The sequence below is a fragment of the Pithys albifrons genome, chromosome 3, assembly GCF_047495875.1.
Source record: "Pithys albifrons albifrons isolate INPA30051 chromosome 3, PitAlb_v1, whole genome shotgun sequence".
Taxonomy (NCBI): Eukaryota; Metazoa; Chordata; class Aves; order Passeriformes; family Thamnophilidae; genus Pithys; species Pithys albifrons.
The window spans coordinates 98852906-98866740 of NC_092460.1; the positions used below are offsets into that span (position 1 = coordinate 98852906).

The 13835-nt window shown below is 45.7% G+C and overlaps 1 protein-coding gene across 1 annotated transcript; it reads right to left on the reverse strand.

Annotated features, from left to right (window-relative positions):
- Positions 1-2688: 2688 nt before the first annotated feature.
- LOC139669612 (endonuclease domain-containing 1 protein-like) lies at positions 2689-13311 on the reverse strand. The gene is made up of 3 exons (XM_071550114.1): positions 13197-13311; positions 6643-6959; positions 2689-4634 (listed from the first exon to the last, which is right to left on the reverse strand). Exons 2-3 carry the CDS (start codon positions 6925-6927, stop codon positions 4092-4094), a joined length of 828 nt encoding a protein of 275 aa, XP_071406215.1. The 5' UTR covers positions 6928-6959; positions 13197-13311; the 3' UTR covers positions 2689-4091.
- Between the last annotated feature and the right edge of the window lie 524 nt (positions 13312-13835).

Sequence of the window (13835 nt, forward strand, 5' to 3'; positions counted from 1 at the left end):
CAGCTCCCAGCAGAGAGATGAAGGGAATTCCACTACAAAAGTGCTGATTTCTCTCTGATGATCATAAGGATTCCCAGAGTGACAAGCTCTGATTTGCACCTCTCAGATTACATGAGGTGAGTCACACTCTGTGTTGACATCTCTACGCAAATAATGTCTAAATTATATTACTTAGCCAAAACATAACAACAAAATACAAAACCAATCCTTTTCCAAAGCTCTTCCCTTCTGGACAGACCTCTGATGCAAACAGCTTCTCCTCATTCATTGGCATGAGCTTGACCTGTCAGTCCAGCAGGAATTTCAGAGGAGTTTCCTAACCCTCTGTACTTGGCACCTTCCCCATGTGGGAGGAGCTTTTCTTGAGAGAAAAACAGATAAATCATCAGCATAACAAGGACAGGAGCGAAGGATGCACTTCATGCAATTCTGTGCTTAATGTTCTTACATCCAGATCTTTGTTGTGTTTTCAGAACACAACAGAGGGTGAGGACCAGAGATTATTTCTCCTACATCTTGGCTGGATTGGCTGGGGTTAGAGTGGAGCTCTCCACCTCTTACTCAGTGTACAAATAGTTGCTAGCACCAAAGATCACCTGGTGTGAAGATGAGCTCATGCTAAAGTAGCCATGGCCTAGATGCAATTTCAGGTGCCTGAGCAGTGAAGTCAAAAGCTCTTTGTGTGGGTGACTTGCTCTAAATCAGATCTGCTGCTACAGCAAGAGCCAGAGCAAGTCAATAGTCAGCTTACGCCTCTTCTGGGCTGACTCTTCCCCTTTGGGATGTGGCCTTACCCTATAACATTCCTGTTTCATCCCAAAGAGATGGCCTCAGAGGGCTGATGACAACCCAAGGGCACCAATGATGCTTCCTTTCTTGCTTGATTTTCTGCTGGAGATACCATTTCATGGAACAAGGCCATTGCCAGTAAGATGTGTGAGAAAATCCTGATTCCTGATGATGAATTGGATGCAGAATTAATGCTGCTTTTCACTTATAAACATGCAGAGAAAAGGTTCCCTGTAAAAGTGTTCTTGTGTCCCTAGCAAACAAATGGAGGAATTTGAAATTGTTTTTTCTAGTAGGATGACAGAGGGGAGTGGGAGCACAGAGGGTGGAGGGATTTGCAGGTTTAACTGGAGCAGGGTGAGAAAATCAGCCATAGAAATAGGCACATTCTTCAATGAGGAACGAAGATTTCCCTCAAACAAAGCCAGACAGGTATCCACCAAATAAATGCAGAATCCTGCACAGGGCCAGCTCCAACCTCACCTCAGCTGGCTCTTTGATGAAGAAGGCACTTCCCTAAAACACAATATTCTCCTCAAGAACTGAGTGGCAGGATCCAGCTGTCACTGAGGGACATTTTCTGGGGCAAACAAGGCAGTTGATGAGGTCAGAAAAGCTCTGGGCAGCAGCAGCCTGGTGTCCAGGCAAGCTGCAAGAAGAGCTGACCCACGGGTTTAATGAGAGGTTGTTTCTCTCTGGAAAAGGAAAAGCATCTTTTTGTCTAATCTTTACCATAATAAATAATTTCTACTTAGGTAAATATATCTGGTTTGCAATCCTCGGTCCTTTGGGATAAACTTGTGTAAAGGTTCAATTAGACCTCTAGAATCCTTTAGACATAAACCATTGACAAAATCTGGGACTAAGATTGGATCCAGATGCACCCAGGCTCCTTTTCAAGAAGGAGTTTACAAAGCAAGGGGACCTTTTTGCAACAGGTGACTCAAAAACATTGCCTAAAGTTCCCATTTTGCCCACAGCACCACTTTTAAGGGAAAGAGGGAGCACTCAAGATTCATAAGTGGTCATGCTGGCAAGGAATGACAAAAGTCACAGGGTTTTCAAAAGCTCACCAAATTTTCTTAGTAAATTCCACACTTGGCCTGGAAATTGGTGTGGTATTCCCTGCCCTATTACAGAAGAACATGGCAGTGGGTATTTTTTGTAGATCTGTTTCCTCAGCCTTAAAACAGGTTTCTCACTTCTGTGCAAATTAGTTTTTGTGCCCTGTCTGTTCTGTCAGACCTTTCTGGAAGTGAGTTGGAGGGCATAGGTGGACTTATGATGACTTTTCCCCCCCCCTGCAAACCATGCCCACTTCTCAGCATCCATCCTGTACTTGGCTTGTACTGTGTTGTACTTGTCTTCAGCAACTGCAGCCAGAATATTTGTCCCAGAAAAGTGCTGCCCTATCTCCACATGGCCCCTTCTCCAGACACATCTTACTTTTTCTCACCTCATGTCATTACTAACAGTTCTTTGTGGGCTCCACAGCCATCCAGCTATTGGTGTTTCAGACACAAACATTAACCCCTTATCTTCTGGGATTTACACCCCCAAAGACCTTGGTCCTGGGTGAGCAATGAGACACCGTATGATGACGAAGAACAACTGCTGAGCTGAGAAGTTCAGGCTCCAGCTGGTACCTCTGGAAGTGACACAGCTTGTATGAACTGTTTACACCCTGATCTACTTTGTTCCTGCACATTCATAGGAGAAGTACCTGGAGTCTGATGGGGACACCTTAGTAAATGTTTTGGCATCTTCAGGGTGGATTTGGGCACACTACCTCATTAAGGCTGCTCTGGGTACTGTGACATTACTAGTGGTGGAAATTTCATCAAGAAGCAACTTGTGGTTTATACATAAGGTGATCCTGATATCCAGCACTGCAGCAAATAATTTTTATTGTGAACTACTCAGGAACTACAAGATCTGGCACACGGTGATATTTCATTAGCACATTGAGTACATTGAATACAGTGAAGAATTGCACACATTTCATACAAGACTTTTTCAATAAATCTGCAGAGAAGGTTCAGAAGCAAAGCATAGAATGAAGTTATCTAAGCAGTGTATCACAGAAATTTATCTTTGACTGATCAAAGATGCCTGAGCTGCCTGTCTCGTATCTCAGCTCCTGCTCTCAAGACACAGATTTCAAAAGCAAGCAAAAAAACCTTGTTCCCAGGATCACAGAATCACTGAATTGTTGAGATTTGGAAGGACCTCTCAAGATGTCCTAGTCCAGAACCCTGGTCAAGCAGGCTCAGCTAGAGCAGGTTGTCCAGGTTCATGTCCAGTTGGGATTTGATCATCTCCAACAAAGGAGACTCCACAACATCTGTGGGAAACCTGAGCCTCCCATGTGCCACAGCCTTTCTAAGGACGTGAGGGACAGGTCAGCAGCACACTGCCAGGGACAGCTGATGAGGAGAGGAGGGAACTAAGGTCTGTATCTGGGCATAGAGAAAAGGGAAAACAGCCAAAGCCCTTCTGGCCTCAGGAAGAAGCTCTGATTTCCTTGTCCATGGGCTCTTATCCAGCTGCCCCCTCCAGAGTGTCAGGACAAGGACTCATCCCTAAGAGCTCTCTGCCAGGATGGGCAGCAAAGAAAACCAGCTTGAGGCTCTGCCAACCTCTTTCTCCCTTTTATCAGAGGAGGAGGAGTTACTCTGAGGGACACATCTGTAAACACATCAGAAAAGGAAGCAGGACAGACACTGCACAGGACATTTGGCCCCCTCTATTCTGCTCTCATGAGACCCCACCTGCAGTGTTTTCTCCAGCTCACAACATGGGAAAAACACAAACCTCTTCAGGTGGAGCCAAGAGGAGACCATGAAGATACTCTGAGAGCTGGAGCATCTCTGCTGTAGACGCAGGCTGAGAGTGGTGGGTCTGTTCAGCTGGAGAAGGCCCTGAGGAGAACTTATATCTCCTTCCAGTACCTAAAATGTCTCCAAGACAGCTGGAGAGGGACTTAGGACTAGGGCAAGGAGTGACAGAAGAAGAGGTATTGATTTAAACTGACAAGGGGCATAATAGGAAGAAATTCTTCCCCTATGTGGATGGAAAAACACTGCTACAGGCTGGCCACAGTAGCTCTGTCTGCTCCACCCCTGGAAGTGCTCAAGTTGGACGTGTCTCTGAGCAACCTGTTCTAGTGGAAGGTGTCTGTGCTATATTCCAGGGGCCTTTGGAACTAAGAGATCTTCAAGGTCCCATCCAACCCCAACCATTCTGTGATTCTGCAACACGTGGGAAAGGCCCCAGAGCCCGTAGCACACAGGATGTGAGGCTTATTTACGGGGACAGTTCTTGTGGAACAGAGAAACCTTTCCCCTGTTATACAGCCTAGACAACTTGGTCTCCAGCTCCTCTAGAGTGAGGTTCTGGACCTTGTTCTCTTTGTTCTGGGCAATGACTGCCCAAGCACTCATAGTGTTGTTGTTCATCTTGCAGCAGGCACTCGCCCAGATATGGCTGGGTACATTCACCCTTCCATTGGCAATAGCAGTGTTCCCAGGCACAGCACCCACGATGACATAGGTTTTCGTACAGTTCTTGCTTCTCTGAGGCATCGTGTTCTGCTCATAGCTTCTCCAGGCACCTCTGTTGAGTGTGCTGTTCTGGGGCACTGCGTTGGTGAGGGTGAAGGTAGCTATTTGTGCCAACGAGTTGTTCTTGTGTTGCCCAGAGGGGTTCAAATGGCCACGATTGAAACACGTCTGGTTATCGTAGTCTTGGTTGACAGCCTGGCTTTGGCTGATTGGCTGTCTGATGCAATCTTTGGGAATAGTACTCACTGTTTGCATATCACTGGGACAAGTTGGGTCGATCAGCTTGACAGGTAAAGAAGAGGAAAACGTGTTAGTTTTGGGGGTTGCAGTAATGGAACAGGGCTCCATGAAAGAGAAGTCTCTGAGTGTTAAGATCTCATTTTTTGTTATCTCAGTGTATGAAAATGTGTAAAGCTGAGAAAAATCCTACAGCTGCCCCGCTGGATGAACATAACAGCTTTTAAAACAGAAGAAGCTCAGACTGTGACTGCTCTCCTTTTGACTTGTGATGTTTGTTATGCAGCCTGTGCTGGGAGTGTGAGTGGATGCATGCCACAATGAACATGTGCACTCCTAGGTTTGAAAGGAGAATGGTCTTTAGTGAGAAACCTTCTCTGATGCATCTGATTTCCTTTACTCCTTCTGTCTCCAGACCTCACATCTACCCAGGGCCCTCCTCAGATCCTCCCACTCCCACTCTCATTCTGTGATTCCATGTGTAGCTGCTACAGGTGTACCACACTCCTGGAACACCAGTGTTTGCCTCCAGTAAAAACATACACATGGAAATGTTGGGACACCAGTGAGGTGAGGTCTTCCAGTGGGGACTACAGCTCATTTCAAGGATGAAGTTTTTTTCTCAAAAACCTGAATCAAAAAGACCTCAATGCAAGCAGGATCTGTCTCTGCAGTCCTAATAATGTGTCTCAGAGCTGATCTAGGCAGGGACCATCTTCTGCAGCCTGACTGGAAAGAAGGTAGAAATGATCAGCCTCTTCAAGGAGCTCATAAACCCCAAACAGTTTTGAGGAACCTAAATACTGACAAAAGATCTCAGAAGAAAGTTACCAAAATCAAAGATTTTGCAGGTGGCCTGGCTCTGTGGTCAAGGAGAAAAAAGGCCAGGCTCGATGGCAGTCTGAACAACCCAGACTACTCTAAAGTGGCCCTGACCATGTCAGGTGGTGGGGGTTGGAATGAGAGGATCTTTGATGTTCCTCCCAACACAAACCCCTCTGAGATTCTACAAAAAGAGAGAATCTTTTATCCCCCTATATATGGAGGCTGCAGTTGTGCAGTACCATATTAATTGCTTGAGCTCCAGTGAGTAAAAAGTGCAAGTGTGTGGGTTTTTTATAACTCCAACACCTTTTTTATCATCTTTAGAGAAACGTACTTATTCTTCCTCTGGTAGAGGGCATGTGGCTTTCTTCTGTGATTCATTAGCATCTAAATTCCATCCTGCTACTCTGTCCTTTAGCAATGACCTGAATTTTTTTTCTTTTTCTCTTCTGTAATTTCCTTGGTCTTTTTTACTGAAGGTCTGAAGGACATTTGGGAGAGCTCTGCAGTTTGTGGAGATTTGTATTTGTGGTGGATCCTTCTGCACCAAGCCTGAGGCAACGGTGCTATGGGGGCAACTGCCCATGGGTGGAGATCCCACCCTTCTGACTGGACTGACACGGATGCTTCTCACTTTTCACTGCCTGAGTATCATTCAATACAGTCCTCAGTGTTAACAAAACCCTCTCAGCACTGAGTGCCTGTGCAGAGGCTTTTTCCCTGGGTCATCTCAACCAGTTCTGAGTTTCTCCTCACTTCTCTCATGATACTTACAAAGACAAATGAGGTCTGAAGTGGAAGCAGCTAAGCTCTGTCAGGAATACAAACCAGTTCAGGGTAAAGTGCAAAACAGAGGCCAGCAGGACTGTTGGTCCCTCATATTTAGCTGCTGTTGGATGACTTTTCCAGAACCCTTGGTCTCCCACCACAGCAGGACACAGTGAGGGGGGTCAGTTGACTTTGTAATGTAATGCACTGTAATTTGACTTGATGTTGCACTCATGTCAAGGCAGAAAACTGGGCACCTTTGGGATGTGACTCATCTCATCATCCTGCTGATGTCTCAGACACATCAGAGGAATCATGTGGTGCAGATGTTTGAACTAAGATGAGATGAATTCCATCCAGGGGCTCCATTTGCAAGTGTGTGTAGTGGGGTGTGAGGAAAAAGAAGCATTTAGTTAAATGCTGCAGTTCATCTTTTAATGCTGTAGGAGAGGACACTCACCTGGGGCTCAAGCATCCATGTTTTTGTTGGTCTGCTGCCACGTTCACCTTGGTAGGTGTAAGCAGAGTAGATGGGAATACGCCGGTCTCTGTCATACAAGGTGGCATAATGATAACCGTTGTTGTAGCGCTGGCAGATCCAGGCTGGGTTCTTTGGATTCAGGGCACTGTTTGGGGTGTTGTTCTGGTAGAAAAACTTACGACAATTGTGAAAGGATGTCCCCACCTCGCTGTGTCCCAGCCAGAGGCAGCTCGCCCAGACCTGCAGCAGCAGCAGCCACAGCATTGTGGGAGGAGTTCAGGTGAAAGGCTCTTGTCCTGGAAGGCAAATTAAGAGGGACAATGAACTTGGAGAGAGCTGGTCATGGTCTGGAATCATTTTTATACTTGTGGGGAGCAGCTGGCAGAGGAGGGGACTATGAGAGACGAAGCAGGGGGTTACATCTGTCCTGTTGGATGTGAAAAACTCACCAGGGCAATAAGAAAGAAATCTAAAACAAGGTGCTTACAGGAGGTAGCAGTGGAAGAACTCAGACCATCTGAGGAGGGATCCAAACTCACCCTCTGTCCAATCAGGACTCAGAGCAAAGTTATCTTTGAACTGGGGAACAGCAGTGGGACAAGGTCCCCTTTTCCAACCTACCTGAGATGGACAAGAGCCCAGCTCTTGAACTGGCATTGGAGAAAAAAGCCCAAAGCAACCCAGGCCATGGAAGTCCCAGTTCCTGAACATCATCTCTCTCCCTTCTGCTCTGAGGACCTCCCCACAGCACAGACTCAGCTGACATTCAGAAAGGTGTCTCCATGTGCTTAAGCTGACATTGTCACAGTTCCCAACCCCAGACCGGGAACATGCAGACACCTGGATATAGGACAGGAAGGGGCCAATGCCCAGCTATAGCTTTGCTGATTGTCTGTCCTGTACAGGAAAGGGCACTGTTGCAGGAATTTCTATTTCTTGAACAGAAACATGTCCCATTTTTTTCTGCCCCACACTGACATGACTTTCAGCAGTTAGGAAGATCATTCTTTTGAAGAAAACCCTGAACAGCTCCCTGTGATGGTGGCAGACAGGCAGGGCGCTCTGCCTTCTTTCAGAGGCAGCACAGGCTTTGGGGTAGCAGTGATGTTTCCATTTCCAATGCTAGACATTCCACAGAGTGATTTTAAACTAATTATCATTTTGAATAATGCAGACAGGACAGGCAGCTGGAAGGATTCATGGGACAGAAATCTGCCACAGCCTCTGAAAGACTCAGCCCACCTTACACTGCAGAAGGCTCTGGGCTGAGGACTCCTGAAGGCCTGGCCAGTCACCTTTGGTGTTTGTTCTATTCTTACTCTTTTCCCAGACCTTCATCTCTTCATTTCCATTGGATTCAGGATGCAAAGTTACACACACCATTGCTCTGATCTAAGACATCTGGACCTTTATCTCTATATCGGCTCAGGATCAGAAACGTGGGGGCCAGTGAGTAGGAAACTGAGAACATGAACCACGAGCAGTGGCTTTTTACAGTGCTTTGCTGAGCATGACCATCTCTTCCCCAAATAAAGCAGAGATGCCCCTGAAATGTTCTTTTTGCAAAACCAACTCCATGAGCTTAATGTATATCTAACTAAATTAGTATCAACCAACATACCATGGGAAAAAACAGCTCAGGACTCTGCACACAGTCCCAGAGTGGCAGAGGACTTTGGAATGCCTCTGCTGCAGTCTGAGTCTAGATGTTTATACAGGATCCTCAGCAAGGAAGTGTTGTAAGATTTCCCAAACAGGGGTGAGAGTGAGTTTGTCCTGGAGTGTAGCCAGCTTGTGTGATTTTCAAGAGGTTTTCTTCAAGAGCATGGGTGGAATTTTGACTCTCAATAAGCTCTGCCCCACACCTCTCATCCCTGTCCCTCCACTTCTTATTCATGAGTTTGATGTGAATTTTCCAGGTGACTTGACTTGATTTTCTTTCTCAAACCACTCCTCGCTCTTTAACAGAAAATGTCAAAGAGCTGCGCAATTCAGTGCAGATATAAACTCACATTTCTCCTCAGAGGACACGTGTTGGAGCTCAGCAACTCCAGTCTGCACTTTGACCTATTTATTTCCAAGCAAAGGAAACACTTGAACTATTGGAGTCAATGGTGAGAAAGGAGGAAGTGCTTTCCTTGAATTAGAGTCTCAGAACAGGCAGCTGAACTGCTCCTTCCCTCTTCTCCTTGGATAAACAGGTGGCTGATCCCTCAGGAGTCCCACTGCAATATAGACCCAGTTGGAAATCTGCCCCTTCTGATAAACAGAGATTTTCACATAAAAAAAAAGTATTCAGTTGTTATTCAGGTCAAATTTGTTCATTCCTGTCCCAGGCTGTGGAGAGAATTACTATTTGTAGTTTCCTCAGGATTTCTTCCAGGTTTGCTGATTTGCAGCATCATTTATCAGGAACAGTTTACTGAGTCTGGTGACTTCCCTCTCCATATTCTCATTCTCCATGGTCTGTGGTTGCTGCTGCTGCTACACCTACATGCATTTCTGTCCCCAGTAGAACATCTTTGGTGTCATTCACTGACCAGACTGTCTCTGAGTACATCTCTGAACCAAATGTTCACACTCTGCTTTTGTACAGCCTCTCAGAATATGCTCAGGCTACCATTTTTTCCCTTGCCTGATGGCAAAATGTTTGTAGGAACACTTACTCAGGGCTCTATTTGGGGGCAAAAAAACTGAAGACATCTTTCAAAGGATGTCACTACCTCACTGTGTCCCAGCCAGAGACATCTCGCCCAGACCTGCTGCAGCAGCAGCAGCCACAGCATCGTGGGAGCATTTCAGGTAAAGAGCTCTTGCTCCCCTGAAAGGGAAATGCAGAGGGACAGTGAACTTAGAGAGAGCTGGTCAAGATCTGGAGTAATTTTTGTGTCTGTGGAACACAGTTGGCAGAGGAGGAGACTATTCCCACTGCTCATTCATTTACAATTAAACTTCCCTCCACTTCCTAAAATCCAGGAATACTGCAACATGTTGGTTCTTATAAACTGAAATAACCAAAAGAAGCCATGAACCTCTCATCCTACTCCAGTGATCTACAAGCTCATGGATTTGCATTTCACTGATGTTTTATAAAATTTGTTCTCTGAGGCTTAATAACAGGCACTATTCTGTCTGTCATGTCAGTGCAGGCAGTGCCTATGTGTTGTCCAGAGTTGTACCTTTCCTGGATGGAAAAGTGCTGTGAGTGATGTTCAATGAGCTCTGCTGCTCACTGATCCAGCCCCCATGTGGTCTGTTCTGTAAGACAAACCTCCACTTCTTCAACCTGTAAAGAGTCCTATTGAGTCCTCCTGTTTTCTCCCAGCTGAGAGCTGCAAGATGCACAGATGAAGAACTTCTGATACATTTTCCACATTAGGCTTGAAAAGAAGCCAAACTAGCAGCTCCTTTCAAGGGAAATTATACCAAAGTCCAGATCTGGCTCCTCCATGTGGATGCTCTCCTGATTTCCACCTCAGTTTTCTTTCTGCCAGAGGCTAAAGGCAGCAGTCCAACCTCATGTTTAAGGCAGGGCAAGCTGGGAGAAAGCTGAGCAAATGTAGGGAGATGGAAAACCCTCTTGTGACTGCAGTACTGGGAAAAAGGTATTTCAAATCAGAGGGGAGAATGTTTCCAAACCTGCCCTTCATAATCAATGGAGGGAAAAACCTGACTCCAGAGATGAGTCCATGTATAAAGACAGTGAAAGCTGATAGCTCAGTTACAGATGTCTGACTCTTAGATACTTAAAAGCTTCGTGCAATAAATCCACCCCCTCTCTTGCTGACACTGTTTTTGGGAGGTATCTGGAAAAGTATTGCAGGCCAAGCCACACCATCACTGGGGTTACTTCTGCAGTTTTTGGAGGAACTCCTTCCCATAGACCCAGGAGGAAGCTCAATTCTTTGCACTGTGCTATGGAAATCAGTAGGGAATTTCTACATCTGAACACCTTTTGTAGACTAAAGTGGCTGCAGATGCAGTCCAGGTTTTGTCAGACAGGAGCCTTTCCCCACAGAAAAAAGTCTGTTTGCTCAAAGTTCCAGAAGCTCATCCCCGTGGCTCAGGGTAGGGAGGGCTGGCCTCTCTCCGATGTTATGGTGCTGCATTGAAAAAGGCAAGTGCTGAACTGATGGGGAAACCCTGACTGTGAGGTGAGGGCTGGGGGCTCATGGGTGAGGGAGGTGTAGTGAGAGAAAAAGGAGGGACCATGCACTTTCAGGTCAGGTAACAGAGGTAACAGAGATCACTGCATCGTCCCAGCAGTGCCTCCTTACATGGTGTGGGGCAGAAAGGGTCAGCACCAAAGGGAAGGTCAGAGCCCAGATCTGGCTCTTCCACTTTCTAGGGCTCATGAGACCTCTTTCTTCAATCCCTCCTCTTTGCTTCTTCCTCACAAGACTCCCTCACCCAACTTAGCAGCGCCATGGCTTTGCCGCTGGACCCGAAACAGTCAACTCCAGCCTCCAGCACAGCCTCCTGTGATGGTGAGTTCTCCCCAAAGCCGCCCTTTACTTCCCATAACTTTATACTCAAGTGATAACCACCAGTGGCAGCTTGGCCATGATGGATACATTTGAGTCAGTGTAGATTCAGGAAAGGCAGAAAACACAATAACCAAGGGCTGATTTGAGTGTCATGCCCACCTAACCACACTCAAAGTCCAACTCAAGACATGTTTGGAAGAAACTAAAACCTGTAGTGAGTCTGCAAGTAGAAGCCTGTGAGTTAATTATCTGACTCCAAAAATAATGGACAGTCCAGGCCCTGCTTCTGGCTGCGTGCCAGGGTCTTGCAGCAAGATACCGTGGCCTTTGGATTGTGGTCAAACAACTCAACCAATGCCCTGTTCTGCAAGCTTTCAGTGGTGGGCTGAGAGGGGGCATAATGTGCTGGTTTTAGTGCTGGACTGTGCTAAAACCAGTCTGACACATCATGCCCAAATTAACATCCTCATAGTGAGGCAAAGATTTGGCAGATAAACTGGTAAGCTGACCTGGGGATACATGACTGGCAGTCAATCACTTTATACTGTAAAAGCCCAGTCCACTTTCATAGGATAAAAGTCTGACCAGACTCTTCTAGCATACTCTTAGAGTAGTGATTCCCTCTTGAAGTGGGGACAACCCTTTGAGGAAATACCATGAGGTTAAAAGAAAGAGATCTGCCTGTAAGCATTGGTATGGTGAGTTACATCAATCTTTAATTAATGATTGTTTCTTTTTGCTAGTTTTAATGGAATTGATGTAATATAATTACTACAATATAGTTACTGTAATATAATTGCTTTGATATGGTGCACTATACTATCCTATTCCAAAATTACAATACATATCCTATACACTACTGGTAGTTTTAGCTTTTATATTTTGTAAATAGTTCTGATTATGATCCTTTGTCTAATCATTTGTCATAGTACATAATTCATTTTATATAAATATACATGGATCTTTAACCCTGTTGGACAAAGTAGTATTGAAAACTGTTGACAAACAAAGTCTGGGACTAAAATTGGATCCTACCATGGCTGTGGTCCTCTTGGAGAAGGACTTTAGAAAGAAAGAGGATCCTTTCTGCATGTCATAACTCAGCAGGAGGGCTTCTCTAACAAGCTTTGTCTAAAATCCCACTGTCAGCCACAACAAATCTCCCCATGAGTAGATACACCTCTCAAAGTTACTCCTCAAGTCTGAGAGATTCCTTATTGTGTCAGATTCTCAGTAAGAGGTTTGGCAATATGCACACTGACACTTTGAAATCTAAGTTAAGTGATATAAAGAATTGGTGCACATCTTATCCTCTAGACATAAATCATTGACCAAGTCTGAGATGAACCTGGGATCCTATAACATCTACCTGGGATCCTTCTCCCATCTGAGAAGGAGTTTAAAATGCAAAGGGGTCCATTCTGAATGGTATAACTCAACAGGAGGGTCTCCCTGACACATCTTTCTGACCCTGCCCTCTGTGCAGTCCATACTCAAGTGTACCTTACCATGGAACCCTGTTAAACCACTGCCATGTGCACTATCAAACTCTTAGATCACTGATGTTGTTTATCAGCAGACCTATTACTACTTCTCTCTTTATGAGAGAGATTACAACACCCCATCTGCAACACCTGCCAAGGCAATTGGGGAAGGAAATGTACTTTCCCTGCAAGTTTGGAGCACAGCCCTTTCTCCCTCCTCCCAGCCTTCCTCACCTTTACAGGCAGCAGTTGTGCATCTGCACCAAGGTGCAAACCTTTTCTGGAGAAAAGCAGCAGCAGCAGCAAGCTGATGAACTGCTCCAGTCCACTGCTGCAACGAAACTCAAAAGCTTGTAGGTTTGGCCGGAAAGTGCCTCAAACCCTGCAGTTGTTCCCAAGGTAAAATGGAAGCCCCAAGATATCAAAACAACTCTGGAGCCTGAATTTGTGGAATTTCCTTTTCTTTCCACTATGCAGTGAATTTCTATCATATTCTCTGATCCTGGGAGTTGTAAATTTAAGTCTTTCTCCAGACCAAAGTCAGAAGAAATACACCACATACCTCAGATCGGCAAGAGGAGCACACACTTCCAGAAGTTCTTACTCCTAGAGGAGATCCCAGCAGCTTGTCTCTCTCCACAAGAAGAGACGGATCACATCCAAAGGTCTGTGCACCTACCAGCTTCCTCTGCAAGTCACTCCACTGGGAAAGCCACACTTGAATAAATACAGGCTTTGCTACTGGACATTAATTGTGCTGAGGGTAATTAGCAATCACGTTTTGATGATTCCCAGTTAATCTGTTGGCTCACTCCATATGGAAATGAGGGTGTTGATTGCAAGCAGAGATATGTCAGAGCAGATTCCAGTGGGAGAGCCTTGTTGCTCATGAGGAAGAGGAGACCTTGTGATCAGGGGCTGTGCTTTGGGTCATCTCTGCTGGATTTGGCATCCTCTGGAGCCCGTGCATGTGGCATGGCAGGAAGGGCCAGCTCTCTGCAGTCAGTGGCCAACACTGATCTTCCCTTCTCCTCCAAATGTGTTGACTGTATTCATTCAGTGCTCGCTGCCACCAGCCAGGAGAGAGATGATAATGGTGCATCCTGGCAGGTGGCAAATCCTGCTGATAGACAGACATGACCTCGTGTTAAGAGACTGAAGTTGTGATTTAAAAGAAAACCATTGTAGAAGCTGAAATTGA